This window comes from Oncorhynchus clarkii, chromosome 28, assembly GCF_045791955.1.
Source record: "Oncorhynchus clarkii lewisi isolate Uvic-CL-2024 chromosome 28, UVic_Ocla_1.0, whole genome shotgun sequence".
In the NCBI taxonomy this organism is placed as follows: Eukaryota; Metazoa; Chordata; class Actinopteri; order Salmoniformes; family Salmonidae; genus Oncorhynchus; species Oncorhynchus clarkii.
In genome coordinates, this window is record NC_092174.1 from 49581449 (window position 1) to 49600892 (window position 19444).

General features: G+C 42.5%; 1 protein-coding gene across 2 annotated transcripts in view; it reads right to left on the reverse strand.

Moving 5' to 3' along the window:
- Positions 1-19444, reverse strand: part of LOC139386569 (signal transducing adaptor molecule (SH3 domain and ITAM motif) 1) — a 41421-nt gene that overhangs the window by 13528 nt on the left and 8449 nt on the right. For both annotated transcript variants that reach the window (XR_011629071.1, XM_071132223.1), the window contains exons 4-10: positions 18679-18774; positions 13694-13840; positions 13415-13505; positions 12855-13053; positions 10740-10834; positions 5814-5902; positions 3126-3213 (exon numbers count right to left, since the gene is read on the reverse strand). Coding sequence is in view for 1 of the 2 variants with exons in the window: in XM_071132223.1 (XP_070988324.1) it covers positions 3126-3213; positions 5814-5902; positions 10740-10834; positions 12855-13053; positions 13415-13505; positions 13694-13840; positions 18679-18774 (805 nt within the window). In the remaining variant the exon portion in view is untranslated. The remainder of the gene's footprint in view (positions 1-3125; positions 3214-5813; positions 5903-10739; positions 10835-12854; positions 13054-13414; positions 13506-13693; positions 13841-18678; positions 18775-19444) is intronic.

The window sequence follows — 19444 nt, forward strand, 5'->3', positions numbered from 1 at the left end:
CTAAGAGAGAGAGAGAACAGCTCACTGAACATTACTCACCCTTGCAGAGCTGGTTAGGCTGTTACAGTATGTTATCCAGCGCGTTGGTGACCGCAACTGTGCTGTCACATTGTTCGTTCGTAAATTCAGAGCACACTGGACGCTCTGACTTAACGACAGTCAAGCACCCAAGCTAACTGGCTAACATTGGCTAGCTACTTCCAGACACATAATGAGAGAACACCCCACTGACTATTTTACTCCCCCTAGCAGAGCTGGTTAGGCTGTTTTCCAGAGCGTTGGTGACTAACAGTGCTGCTGGCAACAATTTAATTTTGCTTTCTTTGCCGACGTTTACTGACTCCAGACAAATTAGACGGGTGTTGAGCGTTCAAAAATGTATCAGTTATTGTGCACTCTGGCACACTAGGACAAAACTCAGTCCTCCAGAAAGTAGAGAGCATACACATAACGTTAGCAAGCTAACAGTACACTTTAACTTGACATTAGGTTTATGCAGTTTTACTACACAATACATTTTCTTTTAAAGCCGCGTTTGACACAATTACCTAGACATACTGACCAGCTCCAATAGACAGACGTGTGCTATATGGAAGACCAATCCAAACTCATCTCTCGGCATGTCCAGCCCACTCATTACCTCAGCAAATCAAGGCTAGCAGGAAGGTTTCTCTGTTTTTCTGTGGCTAAACCAACTAGGCTCGTAACTGAACAATATTATTCGTATTTACAGATGGCATAAAAGTTTGATATTAAGGCACATGAAAGTTCACATGTTTGAGATGGCATTTCTGCAGAAAAAAAACAACATTTTGGTAAAAATTTATTTTTTGCGTTCAAACGGCTCTCCCGTGAAGTCGTGACTTGCGACATACGCCTAGTTTACGGAATCAGGTCATTATTAGCCACCATGTAATTAGATAACTCTCCTTCATTGTTTGGTGAAAAAGATAAGAGAAAATATTGTTCAATTAAATCAACCCCTTTATCGAATATTGAAATGGAAGGAAGTGGTCATAATTAATATTTTCTGTAATTTCAGTGTCACTGTTTATAAATTCTAAACAGAAATACCTTATTTACATAATTATTCAGACCTTTTGCTATGAGACTCGAACTTGAGCACAGGTGCATCCTGTTTTCATTAACCATCCTTGAGATGTTTCTACAACTTGATTAGTGTCTAGGCACAGATCTGAGGAAGGGCACCAAAACATTTCTGCAGCAATGAAGGTCCCCAAGAACACAATGGCCTCAATCATTCTTAAACTGAATAAGCTTGGAACCACCAAGACTCTTCCTAGAGCTGACCGCCCAGCCACACTGAGTAATCAGGGGAGAAGGGCCTTGGTCAGGGTGGTGACCAAGAACCCAATTGTCACTCTGTTAGAGCTCTAGAATTTCTCTGTGGAGATGAGAGGACCTTCCAGAAGCCCAACCATCTCTGCAGCACTCCACCAATCAGGCCTTTATGGTAGAGCAGCCACTCCTCAGTAAAAGGCACCTAAAGGACTCAGACCATGAGAAACAAGATTCTCTGGTTTGATGAAACCAAGATTGAACTCTTTGGCCTGAATGCCAAGCGTCACGTCTGGAGAAAACATGGCACCATCCCTATGGTGAAGCATGGCTGTGGCAGTATCATGCTGTGGCGATGTTGTCAGTGGCAGGGACTCTCCAAATACAAGTGTGACAAGCTTGTAGCATCATACCCAAGAAGACTTGATGCCAAAAGTGCTTCAACTTATGTAAATGTGATATTTCAGTTTCTTATTTTTTATAAAATTGGCAAACATTTCTAAACCTGTTTTTGTTTTGTCACTATCGGATATTGTGTGTAGATTGATGAGGGAAAAAAACTATTCAATCCATTTTAGAGTTAAGCTGTGACAAAAAGTGAAGGTCTGAATACCTTCCGAAGGCACTGTATGTCTATGGTGTATTTACTGTGTGTGTGTGTCTAAATGATGTATGTACTATGAGCTGAGCCATAAGGGAGACGAGACCTCTACCACCCCACTAGGGAGGGGGGGGTGTAGCCTGTTTTTTCCCCCCTACTATGTTTCTGAAATCACCATCATCCACTAAATAACTTGTCATTTTTGCAGATTAAATGTTTGAGCTGCTAATGAATCAATATGTATTGTTTGAATTAGCTATGACATAGCAAATGCATATACAGCACAACATTCGATTTCATCCCCATCTCAAAACCAAATGGTTTTGACCATTTGGAAGTGTTTCATGAGCTTCTTTTGTATTCCAGCTTTGGCCTCGCAAAAGCGATTCCTCGTTACGAAAATATAAACTTTACCCTGTATATCTAAAAATGACCATATACACCATTTTATTTATTTATTTATTTTAACAAAACTATTGCTGATGGTGAACCTGAACAATGGAAATAAACTATTGTAAGCCACGTAAAACAGGAATAGCCAGATCAGTTGTTTCCGGTAGCTTACTTTTATTCTGGTAAAATAACATAGGTCACTCAACCAATAAAGACTAATATTGGGCAAGCCATTTTAGCATTTGAATGCTGAAGGTGCTGTGTAAGATCAGGCCCTACTCGCTTTGGCAGCGCGGATCTGGGCACAGTGCGCAGTTTGATGAGGCTACTGATTTTCCCTAGGTTGTTCTGCATGCAAAATTACTTGTAGATCAATGACTGTCAACACAGTTAAATGCTTAGCTAGACACCAGAGGAGATCAGGTATTTTTGTAAGGAAGAAAGTAATATGAGCCAAAAATGTTGATGAATTTGAAATTTGTAATGTTTGAATCGGTTTTGGGGTCCACAAACCATCTTAAACATTGAAATCAGTGACTGATGCGCATCGGTGAATTGTTACATACCTATTAGTTAGTCAATCTTAACCTCTAGCTGTAAGAGACAGAGAGATAGATGGATAGACTTAGCATTTAGCTTTAAGAGTTAGTCTTTGCCTCAAGCTGTTTTGGTTAGTAGGTCTTATCCCCTCTAGCTGTAAAGGTTAGTTAGTAATAGTTGTTCAGTAAGTCAATCTTACCCTCTAGCTGTAGGAATTTGTTATTTAGTAATAGTTGTTCAGTAAGTTAATCGTAAGTCAGTCTAGCTGTAAGAATTAGTAAGTTGGTCTCACCCTCTAGCTGCAGCAGCTCACAGGCATCAGACTGGTTGTCTGTTGGATCTGCACTCTGGATCATGTGCAGCAGCTGGTCCATTTTCTCCTGGTGAGGAAAAATAACCAAATAGAACTTCAGTAGAGCTTTTTTATGAAAGGAAGTAAAACATTACACCTATAATAGTATACACTGAGTATACCAAACATTTGGAACACCTTCCTAATAAGAGTTGTGCCCTTTTGCGGTCAGAATAGCCTCCATTCGTCGGGCCATGGACTCTACAAGGTGTCGAAAGCGTTCCACAGGGATGCTGGCTCATGATGACTCCAATGCTTCCTACAGTTGAGTCAAGTTGGCTGAATGTCCTTTGGGTGGTGGACCATTCTTGGGACAAAAGGGAAACGGTTGAGCATGGAAAAACCAGCCGTGTTGCAGTTCTTGACAAAACAATGCTTCTGGCACCTACTACCATACCCCGTTCAAAGGCACTTAAATATTTTGTCTTGCCCATTAAACTTCTGAATGGCACATGTACACAATCCATGTCTCAAGACTTAAAAACATTCTTTACGTAACCGGCCGCGACCGGGAGGTCCGTGGGGCGACGCACAATTGACCTAGCGTCGCCCGGGTTAGGGAGGGCTTGGTCGGTAGGGGTGTCCTTGTCTCATCGCGCACCAGCGACTCCTGTGGCGGGCTGGGCGCAGTGTGCGCTAACCAAGGTGGCCAGGTGCACGGTGTTTCCTCCGGCGCATTGGTGCGGCTGGCTTCCGGGTTGGATGCGTGCTGTGTTAAGAAGCAGTGCGGCTTGGTTGGGTTGTGTATCGGAGGACGCATGACTTTCAACCTTCGTCTCTCCCGAGCCCGTACGGGAGTTGTAGCGATGAGACAAGATAGTAGCTACTACAACAATTGGATACCACGAAATTGGGGAGAAAAAAGGGGTGAAATTCACAAAAAATAAAATGAAAAAAAGATTATATATTATTTATATTTTATAAATCTGCAAAAAGTATTTAAAAACTTTTGCTTTGTCATTATGGGGTAGATTGATGAGGGAAAACCCCCAATTTAATCAATCAATTTAATCAATTTTAGAATAGGACTGTAATGAACAAAAAGTCAAGGGGTCTGAATACTTTCCAAACGCGCACACGCCGTCAAGTCTTAGAACACCTAATTTAAGAGCTTTTCATTATTTTTATTATTTTCTAAATTGTAGAATAATAGTGAAGACATCCGAACAATGAAATAACTACATGTGTTACCAAAAAAGCGTTAAACAAATCGAAATATATTTTATATTTGAGATTCTTCAAAGTAGCCTCCCTTTGCCTTGATGACAGCTTTGCACACTCTTGGCATTCTCTCAACCAGCTTCATGAGGTAGTTACCTGAAATGCATTTCAATTAACAGGTGTGCCCTGTTAAAAGTTCATTTGTGGAAATGTCTTCCTTCTTAATGCGCTTGGGCCAATCAGTTGTGTTGTGGCAAGGAGGGGTGGTATACAGAAGACAGCCCTATTTGGTAAAAGACCAAGTCCATAATATGTCAAGAACAGCTCAAATAAGCAAAGAGAAATGACAGTGGATCTTTACTTTAAGACACAAAGGTCAGTCAATACGGAACATTTTAAGAACTTTGAAAGTTCCTTCAAGTGCAGTCGCAAAAACCATCAAGCGCTATGATGAAACTGGCTCTTATGAGGACCGCCACAGGACAGGAAGACCCAGAGTTACCTCTGCTGCAGAGGATAAGTTCAATAGAGTTACCAGCCTCAGAAATTGCAGCCAGATAAATGCTTAACACAGAATTCAAGTAACAAACATATCAACATCAACTATAATGTGTGATTCAGGCCTTCATGGTCACATTGCTGCAAAGAAACCACTACAAAAGGACACCAATAATAAGAATAGGCTTGTTAGGGTCAAGAAACACAAGCAATGGACATTAGACCGGTGGAAATCTGTCCTTTGGTCTGGAGTCGAAATTTGAGATTTTTGGTTCCAACCACCCTGTCTTTGTAAGACGCAGTGTGGGTGAACGGAAGATCTCTGCATGTGTATTTCCCACCATGGAGGAGAAGGTGTTATGGTGTGTGGGTGATTTGCTGGTGACACGGTCTGTAATTTATTTAGAATTCAAGGCACACTTAACCAGCATGGCTACCATAGCATTCTGCAGCGATACGCCATCCTATCTGGTTTGCGCTTATTGGAACTACCATTTGTTTTTCAACAGGACAATGGCCCAACACATCTCCAGGCTGTATAAGGGCTATTTGACCAAGATGGAAATTGATGGAGTGCTGCATCAGATGACCTGGCCTCCAATCACCAGACCTCAAACCAATTGAGATTATTTGGGATGAGTTGAACCGCAGAGTGAAGGAAAAGCAGCCAACAAGTGCTCAGCATATGTGGGAACTTCAAGACAGTTGGAAAAGCATTCCAGGTGAAGCTGGTTGAGAGAATGCCAAGAGTATACAAAACTGTCTTCAAGGCAAAGTGTGGCTATTTGAAAATATTTTGATTTGTTTGATTACTACATGATTCCATGTGTTATTTCATAGTTTTGATGTCTTCATTATTATTGTACAATGTAGAAAATAGTAAAAATTAAGAAAAACTCTTGAATGAGTAGGTGTGTCCAAACTTTTGACTGGTACTGTACATAAAGCTGTAGAATAAAGCTGTCGTACCTCGTCTATGTAGACCGGTTCAGGCTCAGGCTCTATGCTCTCCACCTGGACCTCCTCACTGAACTGCACCGTCTTCTTTTCTGTCTTCACTGTGGACACAGGACAGTCAGGGGGACAGTAAGGGGGACATGGAGGCAGTCATGGTTTTATTTTTATTTATTTAACCCCTATTTTCTCAGGTAAATTGTCTGAGAACACATTCTCATTTACAGCAACAATCTGGGGAATAGTTACAGAGGAGACATGGACAGCCAGGGGGACATGGAGATAGCCAGGGGGGCTTTGTGTGTGTGTGTGTGTGTGTGTGTGTGTGTGTGTGTGTGTGTGTGTGTGTGTGTGTGTGTCAGGGTTTCCGTTAAGAGGTCATAGGCGGCTTTGGCAGTTAATTTTTTTTTCTTTAAATCGGCTCCTGTCAATTATCCAGGAGAAGAAAAAAAAATAGGTTATAGGTTAATTTCCATAATTTAGTGGAATTAAATTAATGCATGTGTATATTCGTTACATTAATCTTATTCATCACACAGGCACAGCATTCAGATAGAGCCTTTGAGTGGAAAATATGTCAGACAGCGCAAGAACTGCTGTTACAGCATCTCAAACTGCTAATTCGTTGGCTGTTTCGAGCCAAATCATTGCGCAACAATTCTAAATGCAATCCCGTGTTGAGGTACTACTTGTATTTCTCAAGTGGTGATTGAAGTGTGCTTCCCATTCACCATTCAAATGTATAGGCAACGGAAGGCAGCCTTCATCGACGCATCACACACCACTTTGCAATGAGCTGGAGGTAGCATGCATTTTGAAAACACAATTGTTTGAAACCTGAACGTTTTTACCACATATGAGGCATGTCTTACCTTGCTTCAAAGTAGCCTAGCCAAAATCAGACCATATCCTTGGAGGTAATTACTTTTTTTTAAATACTCCCATTTGCCATTGAAACCAGTAGTCCATTATTTTATAAAGGCTTCCACATGCCATTGAAACCAGTAGTCCATTTTTTATAAAGACTTCCACATGCCATTGAAACCAGTAGTCCATTATTTTATAAAGACTTCCACATGCCATTGAAACCAGTAGTCCATTATTTTATAAAGGCTTCCACATGCCATTGAAACCAGTAGTCTATTATTTATAGACTTCATATGCCATTGAAAACAGCATTTGTATAACATTCTATAGGTTTTTAAATCAACATTATTTTTGTCCAGCAGCCAAAGGTATAATCCTAGTCATATTAGCAACCCATGCTAGTTGATGATAATCCTAGTCATATTAGCATCCCATGCTAGTTGATGATAATCCTAGTCATATTATCATCCCATGCTAGTTGATGCATCTTTAAATCTCCCCTCTTTCTACATTTCTAACAGATATTTTCATCTATGTCACATGAAACCGCTTGCGCACTTTTGACAACTGTGTTTTCCCACTAATTGCATTATGGAACGAACATTAGCGCGTAGCCTACTGCTGTACTACTGCTGCATTGCTGCGCAGTTGTAATGTGAAGAAATAATAGTTATCAACATTAAGCAAAATGTTACCTGTTGCAACAGACTCCTTGCTTTAAAACATTTGTTTATTTTTATGTAGCCTAAGACTACTGTAGCCTAAGCCTACTGCACATATGTCAGAGTCAAGGCCCGCGGGCCACATCCGGCCCGCAAGAAGGTTTTTTACGGCCCCTGGGATGATCTTGATTTATTATTAGAACCGGCCCGCAGCAAGCCGGCAGCCCGCAGATCTTTTACACGCACCAATACTACATTTCCCACAATGCAAAGGTGACGCACCGAGCAGTAGGCTGCTTCATTTCAATATTTATTGGCACAGCAGTCGTCAGCATCACAGTAAAATTAACTTTCAGATACCCATCAAAAATGGCAAAACGGAAGGTGGATACTGAGAACCGGGGGTTTCAAACAAGGTGGGAGTCGGAGTATATGTTCACGAAGGTAGCTGGAAAACCTGTGTGTCTTCTGTGTGGAGAAAGTGTGGCGGTACTGAAAGAGTATAATCTGAGACGACATTATGAAACGAAACACGCGGACAAAAACAAGAATATGGACATGGAACAAAGGCTACAAAAGGCAGAGGAATTAAAACGAGGCCTCAAATCTCGACAGGCTCTGTTCAAAAAAGCCAAATCACAAGGCCAGGCTGCTGTCAAGGCCAGTTTTATTTTGGCAGAAGAGATCGCTAAATCAGCCCGGCCATTTACGGAGGGGGATTTCATCAAAAACTGCATGATTAAAGTTTGTGACGAAGTTTGCCCAGAAAAAAGGCAACTCTTTTTAAATGTGAGTCTGAGCAGAAACACCATTGCCGAGAGAGTAGACCAGTTGTCCATCAATCTAAAAGAGCAGCTTGTGAAAAAGGGAAAAGATTTTATTGCATATTCCTTGGCTGTGGATGAGAGCACCGACATTTCTGACATTGCCCAGTTGTCAATTTTCATCCGCGGAGTGGACTCCAGCCTAAGCGTGACAGAGGAGTTTTTGGCTTTACGTCCTATGCATGGCACAACTACGGGGCATGATTTGTATGAAGAGGTGTCAAGATGTGTAAATGAGATGGAGCTGCCTTGGGAAAAACTCGTGGGTTTGACAACCGACGGAGCACCTGCGATGTGTGGACACAGGAGCGGACTGGTGGCGAAGATACGGGAAAAGATGCAAGAGGAAAACGCGACAGGTGAGCTGACAGCTTATCATTGTATCATACACCAGGAAGCGTTGTGCGGTAAAGCCTTGAAAATGGAGCATGTAATGAGCATCATCACGCGCACAGTTAACTTTATCAGAGCCAAAGGTTTGAATCACCGCCAGTTCAAGGCATTTCTGACGGAGTTAGAAACGGAGCATGGTGATTTGCCTTATCACACAGAGGTGCGATGGCTAAGCCAGGGAAAGGTGCTTCAAAGATGTTTCGAGCTTCGTGAGGAGATTTGTCTATTCTTGGACAGCAAAGGGAAAGACACAACACAACTCCGAGACGAAATGTTTCTGTGTGAAATGGCTTTTCTGTGTGACATTACGAGTCATCTGAATGCAATAAACTTGCAGCTGCAGGGTCGGGATCGTGTCATCTCTGATATGTACAGTACAGTGAAGGCATTTAAAACCAAACTGACTCTGTGGGAGACGCAGATGCGGAAAGAAAATTTGAGCCACTTTCCCAGCTGCCAGACCATGAAAGAGAAGCTCTCTACCAGTGCGTTCCCGAGCACACAGTTGGCTGATAAAATAGGTATGCTTACCACTGACTTTCGACGCCGATTTGCTGACTTTGAAGCACAAAAAAGCAGGTTGGAACTGCTCGGTAACCCATTTGCTGTTGACGTGGAAAGCTCACCACCAAACCTCCAAATGGAGTTGATTGACCTCCAATGCAATGATGCACTGAGGGAAAAATATGCGGCAGTGGGTGCTGCGGAGTTTGCCCGTTTCCTCCCCGGCACAATGCCCCAGCTGCGCATCCAGGCTGCTCAAACGTTGTCTATGTTTGGCAGCACATACCTGTGTGAACAACTGTTTTCTTTGATGAACCTGAACAAAACATCACACAGAAGTCGACTTACTGCTGAACACCTCCACTCAATTCTGAGGATTTCTTCAGCTCAGAGCCTTACCCCAAACATTGATGAACTTGTGGAAAAGATGGGACACCACCAAGTATCACCCTCAACCTCAAACAAGTGAACATTACTGTGCAATCACATATTTAGAGTTTTTACTCAGTTCAAGTTTAAAAGTTAAAATTTAATATTTGTTTTCACTGCATGTTACTTCTCCTTAAACAAAGTGTTGTTTTTGATTAATAGATTTTTGCACTTTATTTTTTTGTATTTCAATCCAATTATATTTTAAAAATATTTCAGTTGAGTGGATGATAGAAAATTGCTATTATTGTTTTTTCTTTGAAGTAAATTTAGCCCACTTTTGCTAAAATAGAAAATATAGTCTACTGATGGTGCCTTGAATACCGGTTTCTTTCATTTAATGTTCATGTTATGGGGATATTTATATAAAGGAAATTTGTCTTTTGTGTCTGTTGAAAATTAAAGATTACTGACAGAGCTATAAGAAAATATTGCTTTATTTATCTGATCATATTGTAATATATTTGTTAGGTTTTCAGTAGGTTCAATTAGGTTCACTAGACTATATGCGTCATTTAAAAATTTTTCAATGAACATTCGAACAGTCCGGCCCTCGTCTTGTAGCTGATTTTTTTATTTGGCCCTCCGTCCATTTGACTTTGACACCCCTGGCCTACTGGTTGTATGCATTTGGGATCTACCGTCCCACAACAGTCCCAGAGTCTGTTTGCAATAGGATATTACTTTCTCAACAAACTTTTCTACTATGGGGATAGTTAGATTAACATCTGCTGATCGTTACTCGTCTTGTTGGCTAGTGATTCTGCTGTTCGTTACTGGTCTTGTTGACTAGTGATTCTGCTGATCGTTACTGGTCTTGTTGGCTAGTGATTCTGCTGATCGTTACTGGTCTTGGTGGCTAGTGATTCTGCTGATCGTTACTGGTCTTGGTGGCTAGTGATTCTGCTGTTTGTTACTGTTCTTGGTGGCTTGTGATTTTGCTGTTCGTTACTGGTCTTGTTGGCTGACAAAAAGTACATGTGTATGTAATGTTACTAACATCTTCAAAGTGCGCATCGGAATTCGGTAAGGAAACCACACTTGTTGCATTCTCGACTTGGATGTTTTATTTAGATTAATGACCATAATGTAAATGTGATTTCTGTCATTCTGAGCACCGTGAGTGGATGCCCTAATCTGGTTACGCACCCAATGAATATGGGTCCAGTACATTTGTCAAATGTCCGGTAAATTAAAATGCTGGTGGTCAAATGATCGCCGCCACATTTTCCTAACAGAAACCCTGGTGCATGTGAACTCACTCATCTCAGGCTCTGCAGTCAGATCAGCCGTTACAAAGTTTGAGGGGAATAGTCCAACTCCCTGATACGTTTCTCCTTTCCACCAGTTGGGGTCACTGAAACCCCAAAATACAGCCTGTTAGTGAACAGTAAGGACTGGTTTCCCAGACACAGCCCAGAAGAACCACTACTCCTGGGCTAAACAGGGCCCACTACTCCTGGGCTAAACAGGGCCCACTACTCCTGGGCTAAACAGGGCCCACTACTCCTGGGCTAAACAGGGCCCACTACTCCTGGGCTAAACAGGGCCCACTACTCCTGGGCTAAACAGCACACTGTGGTATGGCAGGGATATGGTTTAGAGGTTAGGGTTTGTATGGCAGGGATAGGGTTAGGGTTTAGGGTTGGTATGGTAGGGATAGTGTTTAGGGGTTTGTATGGCAGGGTTAGTGGTATGGCAGGGATAGGGTTGGTATGGAAGCAATAGTGGTATGATAGGGTTTAGGGTTTGTATGGCAGGGTTAGTGGTATGGCAGGGTTAGTGGAATGGGAGGGGTAGGGTTGGAATGGTAGGGATAGGATTTAGGGCTAAGGGTTAGTATGGCAGGGATAATGGTATGTTAGGGATAGGGTTTAGAGTTGGTATGGTAGGGTTAGTGGAATGGAAGGGAAAGGGTTTAGGGTTGGTATGGAGGGTTTAGTGGTATGGCAGGGATATGGTTTAGGGTTGGGTTAGTGGTATGGCAGGGATAGGGTTTAGGGTTGGTATGGAGGGTTTAGTGGTATGGCAGGGTTAGTGGAATGGAAGGGATATGGTGTAGAGTTGGTATGGCATGATATGGTGTAGGGTTGGTATGGCATGGATATGGTGTAGGGTTGGTATGGCATAGATATGGGGTAGGGTTGGTATGGCATGATAGGGTTGGTATGGCATGGATATGGTGTAGGGTTGGTATGGCATGGATATGGTGTAGGGTTGGTATGGCATGATATGGTTTAGGGTTGGTATGGTAGGGATAGGGTTTAGGGTTGGTATGGTAGGGTTAGTTGTATGATAGGGATAGGGTTTAGGGTTGGTGTGGCGGGGATAGGATTTAGGGTTGGTATGGTAGGGATAGGGTTGGTATGGCAGGGTTAGTGGTATGGCAGGGATAGGGTTTATGGTTGGTGTGGTAGGGATAGGGTTTAGAGTTGGTATGTAGGCATAGGGTTTAGGGATGGTATGGTAGGGATAGGGTTTAAGGGTTGGTATGGTAGGGATAGGGTTGCTATGGCAGGGATAGGGTTTAGGAGTTAGGTTTGGTATGGGAGGGATAAAGTTTAGGGTTGGTATGGCAGGGATAGGGTTTAAGGGTTGGTATGGCAGGGATAGGGTTTAAGGGTTGGTATGGCAGGGATAGGGTTTAAGGGTTGGTATGGCAGGGTTAGTGGTTTGGCAGGGATATGGTGTAGGCGTTAGTGGTATGGTAGGGATAGGGTTGGTATGGTAGGGATAGGGTTTAGGGTTGGTATGGTAGGGATAAGGTTCAGGGGTTAGTGGTATGGCAGGGATAGGGTTAGTGATATGGCATGGATAGTGTTGGTATGGCAGGGATAGAGGTATGGCAGGGATAGTGTTTAGTGGTATGGTAGGGATAGGGTTTAGGTTTGGTATGGCAGGGATAGGGTTTAGTGGTATGGCAGGGATAGGGTTGAGGGTTGGTATGGCAGGGATAGGGTTTAGGGGTTAGTGGTATGGCAGGGATAGGGTTTAGGGTTGGTATGGCAGGGATAGGGTTTAAGGGTTTGGGTTGGTATGGCAGGGATAGGGTTTAAGGGTTTGGGTTGGTATGGCAGGGATAGGGTTTAAGGGTTATTGGAATGGAAGGGATAGGGTTTAGAGTTGGTATGTAGGGACACAGTTTAGGGTTGGTATGGCATGGATACGGTTTAGGGTTGGTATGATAGGGATAGGGTTTAGGGTTGGTATGGCAGGGATAGTGGTATGGTAGGGATACGGTTTAGGGTTGGTATGGTAGGGATAGGGTTTAGGGTTGGTATGGTAGGGATAGGGTTTAGGGTTGGTATGGTAGGGATAGGGTTTAAGGTTGGTATGGTAGGGATAGGTTTAGGGTTGGAATGGCAAGGTGACCTGACCTGTCGTCCAGGATAGTGATGATCTCTCCAGACTTGAAGGTAAGCTCGTTGTCCTCTGCAGCCTCAAAGTCATAGATGGCCCTGACCTTCCTGCCCTCAGGCCTCTGGGAAGAGAGGAAAGAGGCGCTGGGGTACAAACCAGACCCAGACAGACCTGACCCGGGCTGACTTCGCTGCTCCTTTAGAGATAACTCTATGGCTGGGGGAGGAGCGGAGAATGGAAGAAAGGAGAGAAGAGAGAGGAGAATGGAAGAAAGGAGAGAAGAGAGGGGGGGCAGAAGACAAGAGGACATGGTCAGAGATTTACAATTACATTTTAATATATTTAGTAATATGCTAATTCCATGATCATGTCGTTACAAACTTTATTCCAGAAGAAGCAGTCTATTTACCTTCGGCCAGGTCTAGTTTTAATCTAGAACCCAGTCTAGTGGGTGTCTTTACCTTTAGCCAGGTCTAGTGGGTGTCTTTACCTTTAGCCAGGTCTAGTGGGTGTCTTTACCTTTAGCCAGGTCTAGTGGGTGTCTTTACCTTTAGCCAGGTCTAGTGGGTGTCTTTACCTTTAGCCAGGTCTTCCTCCTCCTTCTTGTTGGTTAAGGTGGATGGATCCTTTGCCACTAAAGCAGGACTTGCTTTAGCTTTCTCCGCAGCCTAAACAGACCAATATCCAAGAATGAATGCAGCCCTATTCTGCTCCAGAATGAATGCAGCCTTGTAACAGCAACGTGTTTAATCTCTGTTTTATAATCACACAGTAGCCTGCCTACCCCCCCCCCAGTGCACCCACCTAAGAGCCCACAGCAGGGAAGGTGACGACCCCCCCCCCCCAGTACACCCACCTGAGAGCCCACAGCAGGGAAGGTGACCCCCTGTTCCCTGAGGTTCTTGATCATGGCTGAAATCAGGCTGAGCTGAGGGTCATTCCTAAAGTCCTCTGCCCACTCTACCATCAGTGCCTTCAGCTTCTCACATACCTTAGGGTGGCCCTGGACACACACACACACGTTTTCCACAAGTATGTAAAGTAGCCAGCCAAATAGAAAGAGTAGCCAGCAACGCACCCAGGGACCAGGGGGTTAAAGTCTTATTTACAGTTGTTTTACTGCAAGATATGAATTGACACAATGTTTGTTTTTCGAATTACGTACACTACCATTCAGAAGAAAAGCCATTTTTTGGTCCATTAAAATTACATCAAATTGATCAGAAATCCAGTGTATACATTGTTAATGTTGTAAATGACTATTGTAGCTGGAAACGGCTGATTTTTTTATGGAATATCTACATAGGCGTACAGAGGCCCATTATCAGCAACCATCACTCCTGTTTTCCAATGGCACATTGTGTTAGCTAATCCAAGTTGATTATTTTAAAAGGCTAACTGAGTATTAGAAAACCCATTTACAATTATGTTAGCATTGCTTAAAACTGTTGTCCTGATTAAAGAAGCAATAAAACTGGTCTTCTTTAACTAGTCAATACTTTAGTTGAGTATCTGGAGCATCAGCATTTGTGGGTTCAATTACAGGCTCAAAATGGCCAGAAACAAAGGACATTCGTCTGAAACTCGTCAGTCTATTCTTGTTCTGAGAAATGAAGGCTATTCCATGAAAGAAATTGCCAAGAAACAGAATAGAAAGAGTGGGAGGCCCCGGTGCACAACTGAGCAAGAGAACAAGTACATTAGTGTCTAGTTTGAGAAACAGACGCCTCACAAGTCCTCAACTGGCAGCTTCATTAAATAGTACCCACAAAACACCAGTCTCAAAGTCAACAGCAAAGAGGCAACTCCAGGACGCTGGCCTTCTAGGCAGAGTTGCGAAGAAAAAGCCATATCTGACTGGCCAATAAAAATAAATGAATAAGATGGGCAAAAGAACACAGACATGTGAAAATTGGACAAAAAGTGTTATGGACAGAAATCTAAGTTTGAGGTGTTCAGATCACAAAAAAAATGATTTGTAAGACGCAGAAAAAAATTATTATATGTTGGAGGAGTGCATGGTGGAGGCAATGTGATGGTCGGGGGTGCTTTGGTGGTGGTAAAGTGGGAGATTTGTACAGGGTAAAAGGGATCTTGAAAAAGGAAGGCTATCACTCCATTTTGCAACGCCATGCCATACTCTGTGGACGACGCTTAAATGGAGCCAATTTCCTCCTATAACAGGGCAATAACCCAAAGCACAGCTCCAAACTACACAATAACTATTTAGGGAAGAAGCAGTCAGCTGGTATTCTGTCAATAATGGAGTGGCCAGCAGTCACCAGATCTCAACCCGACTGAGCTGTTGTGTTCCCATCAAGTCAATCCAACTTGTGAGACGTGCTTCAGGAAGGGGTGAAATCTCTTCAGATTACCTCAACAAATTGACAACTAGAATGCCAAAGGTCTGCAATGGTGTAATTGCTGCAAATGGAGGATTCTTTGACAAAAGCGAAGTTATTTAAATTAAAAATCATTTTTTATAACCTTGTCATTGCAACCTTGCCTTCCTAATCATTTTGCAACTAATTTTATTTAATGCGTTTTCATGGAAAACAAGGACATTTCTAAATGACCCCAAACTTTTGAAAGGCAGTGTATTTTATTCAAACAGAACAATGAAGTAAAGGTCGAACGCAGCAGTTTTCAATATCTCAATATCAAATTATTTCTGGGTAACAATTAAGTACCTTCCTACGGTTGTTTTCAATTAAAAATGCTAAAAAAAATAAAAAATAAGTAGCTTCTTTGCAGGACTGTCTGGGAGTGTTCTGCGTGGGGAGGAGAAACCTAGCTGTTATTGGCAGAATTATGTTTGACAAATATAATGAAGGATAATTAACAACGTAAAGGCTTGATTCTGTCGACATTCTCAAGGCGCGGTTTTTGTTCAGACCAAATGTTAACCAAGACCGGAGTGAAGGGCAGTCAGTGGCTGTTGTGCACCTCACTTCACCCACCTGGAATCTGAGAGGAGGCAGTCAGCATTTTGAAACTATTTAACCATTTACTTAATTGTTTAAACCTGTACGTTTTATGTCATTTTATGAAGCATGTCTTGCCCTGTTTCAAAGTAGCCAAAATACAACCATAGAAATGTGGGTGGAATTCTATAAAGAGTTCATATGCCATTGAAACCAGCATTTTCATAACGTTCTATAGGTTTTCAAATCAACGTTTTAAATTGTCCAGCAGCCAAAGGTATAATCCTAGTCATATTAGCAACCCATGCTAGTTGATGATAATCCTAGTCATATTATCAACCCATGCTAGTTGATGATAATTCTTGACATAATAGCAACCCATGCTAGTTGATGATAATCCTTGACATATTAGCAACCCATGCTAGTTGATGATAATCCTAGTCATATTAGCAACCCATGCTAGTTGATGATAATCCTTGACATATTAGCAACCCATGCTAATTGATGATAATCCTAGTCATATTAGCAACCCATGCTAGTTGATGATAATCCTAGTCATATTATCAACCCATGCTAGTTGATGATAATTCTTGACATAATAGCAACCCATGCTAGTTGAAAAACTGGAATATGCTTAACACCCCGGCCGTCCTACAATCTAAACTAGATGCCCTCAATCTCACAAATTATCAAGGAACCTACCAGGTACAACCCTAAAAATCGGTAAACACGGGAACCCTCAGATATCATCCTGACCAACCTACCCTCAGTTTGAAAATGCTAGCCTTCGCTTCCCTAACAGAAATTTGCATCCTGTAACACAAATTTCCATATGTTTCGGGACACTGTAAAGTCCATGGAGAATAAGAGCACCTCCTCGCAGCTGCCCACTGCACTGAGGTTAGGAAACATTGTCACCACCGATAAATCTACAATAATCAAACATTTCAATAAGCATTTTTCTACAGCTGGCCATGCTTTCCCCCTGGCTACCCCTACCCTGGCCAACATCTCAGCCCCCTCATCCCCCCGCTACTCCTTCACCCAAATCGCTGATGTTCTGAAAGAGATGCAAAATCTGGACCCTACAAATCAGCTGGACTAGACAATCTGGACCCTCTCTAAAATTATCCACAGCCATTGTTACAATGCCTATTACTAGCCTATTCAAACTCTTTCGTATCATCTGAGATCCCTAAAGATTGGAAAGCTGCCGCGGTCATCCCCCTCTTCAAAGGGGGAGACACTCTAGACCCAAACTGTTACAGACCTATATCTATCCTGCCCTGCCATTCTAAAGTCTTCAAAAGCCAAGTTAACAAAGATCAACCATTTCGAATCCCACTGTACCTTCTCCGTTATGCAATCTGGTTTCTGAGCTGGTCATGGGTGCACCTCAGTCACGCTCAAGGTCCTAAACGATATCATAACCACGATCGATAAAAGACAGTAAGGTGCAGCCGTCTTCATTGACATGACCAAGGCTTTCGACCGTCAATCACCATATTCTTATCGGCAGACTCAATAGCCTTAGTTTCTCAAATGACTGCCTCGCCTGGTTCACCAACTACTTCTCAGATAGTTCAGTGTGTCAAATCGGAGGGCCTGTTGTCCGGACCTCTGTCAGTTTCTACGGGGGTACCACAAGGTTCAATTCTTGGGGCGACTCTTCTCTATATGTATCAGTGACGTCGCTCTTGCTGCTGGTGATTCTCTGATCCACCTCCACGCAGACGACACCATGCTGTATACTTCTGGCCCTTTTTTGGACACAGTTAACAAACCTCCAGAAGAGCTTCAATGCCATACAACACTCCTTCCGTGGCCTCCAACTGCTCTTAAATGCTAGTAAAACTAAATGCACGCTCTTCAACCAATCGCTGTCCGCACTCGCCCGTCCGACTACCATCATCACTCTGGACGGTTCTGACTTAGAATATGTGGACAACTACAAATACCTAGGTGTCTGGTTCGACTGTAAACTCTCCCTCCAGACTCAAATTAAGCATCTCCAATCCAAAATTAAATCTAGAAATCGGCTTCCTATTTCGCAACAAAGCCTCCTTCACTCATGCTGCTAAACATAACTTCGTAAAACTGACTCTCCTACCGATCCTGGACTTCAGCGATGTCATGGAACGAATTGCAAAAAAAAAAAAAAAAAAAAAAAAAAAAAAAAAATTCACTGAAGCTGGAGACTTCAATGTCCCTCACTAACTTTAAGCATCAGCTGTCTGAGCAGCTTACCGATCACTGTACACAGCCAATCTGTAAATAGCACACACGACTACCTCATCCCCATATTAATAATCCCCATATTAATGCTAAATTGTAATTATTTTCGCCTATTTATTGCCTTATCCTACCTCATCTGCACACACTGTATATAGATTTTTATATTGTGTTATTGACTGTATATTTGTTTACTCCATGTGTAACTCTGTGTTGTTTTTGTTGCACTGCTTTGCTTTATCTTGGCCAGGTTGCAGTTGTAAATGAGAACTTGTTCTCAACTGGCCTACCTGGTTAAATAAAGGTGACATTTAAAATTATTAGTAACCAATGCATCTTTAGATCTCCCCTCTTAATTTCTAACATCTATATTGCATGAAACCGCTCACAGATATTTTCATCTACATCGCATGTTACCGCTTGTGGTGCGCTTTGGAGAATTGTGTTTTCCGGCTAATGGCATTTTGGAAACTTCACGCGTAGCCTTCAGCCATGTGTGCATTGTTGAGCTTATAATATGAATAAATAAAACTAAAATGGAAAAAGTAGCCAGCTGAAAATGGGCCTGTAACACACACACTTACATTAGTATGGCCCTACAAACTTTATACAACACGTTTCATACAACAATTTTCAAAGTAGATATTTCTGTAACATTACATACAATGACAGCGAATATCCAGACCTTGTTTAGAACGTTGCTGACCTCACTGGCAAACTCTCTGGAGCACACTTCTAGATGAAATATCTTCCCACAGTTTGAAACACAGGCACCAAGTAGCTGGGAAGGGAAAAACATGTTTACTTCAATAATGTAAAGATAAAGCTTTTTTTAAGCTGTCATAAAGCTCTATGAAATATTTATAGCATAAGACAGCTTTATGAAATACACACTATATCGACAAAACTGTGGACACCCCTTGAAATGAGTGGATCTGGCTATTTCAGCCACACCTGTTAATGACAGGTGTTTCAAATCGTGCAAACTGCCATGCAATCTCCATAGACAAACATTGGCAATGACTTTCAACGTGGCACCGTAATAGAATACTACCTTTCCAACAAGTCAGTTCATCAAATTTCTGCCCTGTTAGAGCTGTCCTTGGCCAACTATAAGTGCTGTTATTGTGATGTGGAAACGTCTAGGAGCAACAACGACTCAGCCGCAAAGTGGTAGGCCACACAAGCTCACAGAACAGGACTGCAGAGTACTGAAGCGCGTAAAAGCTGTCTGTCCTCAGTTGTAACACTCACTACCGAGTTCCAAACTGCCTCTGGAAGCAAAGTCAGCACAATAACTGTTCATTGGGAGCGTCTTGAAATGGGTTTCCATGGCCGAACAGCCGCACACAAGCCTAAGATCACCATGTGAAATGCAAGGCGTCGTTGGAGTGGTGTAAAGGCCACCGTCATTGGACTCTGGAGCAGAGGAAACACATTCCCTGGAGTGA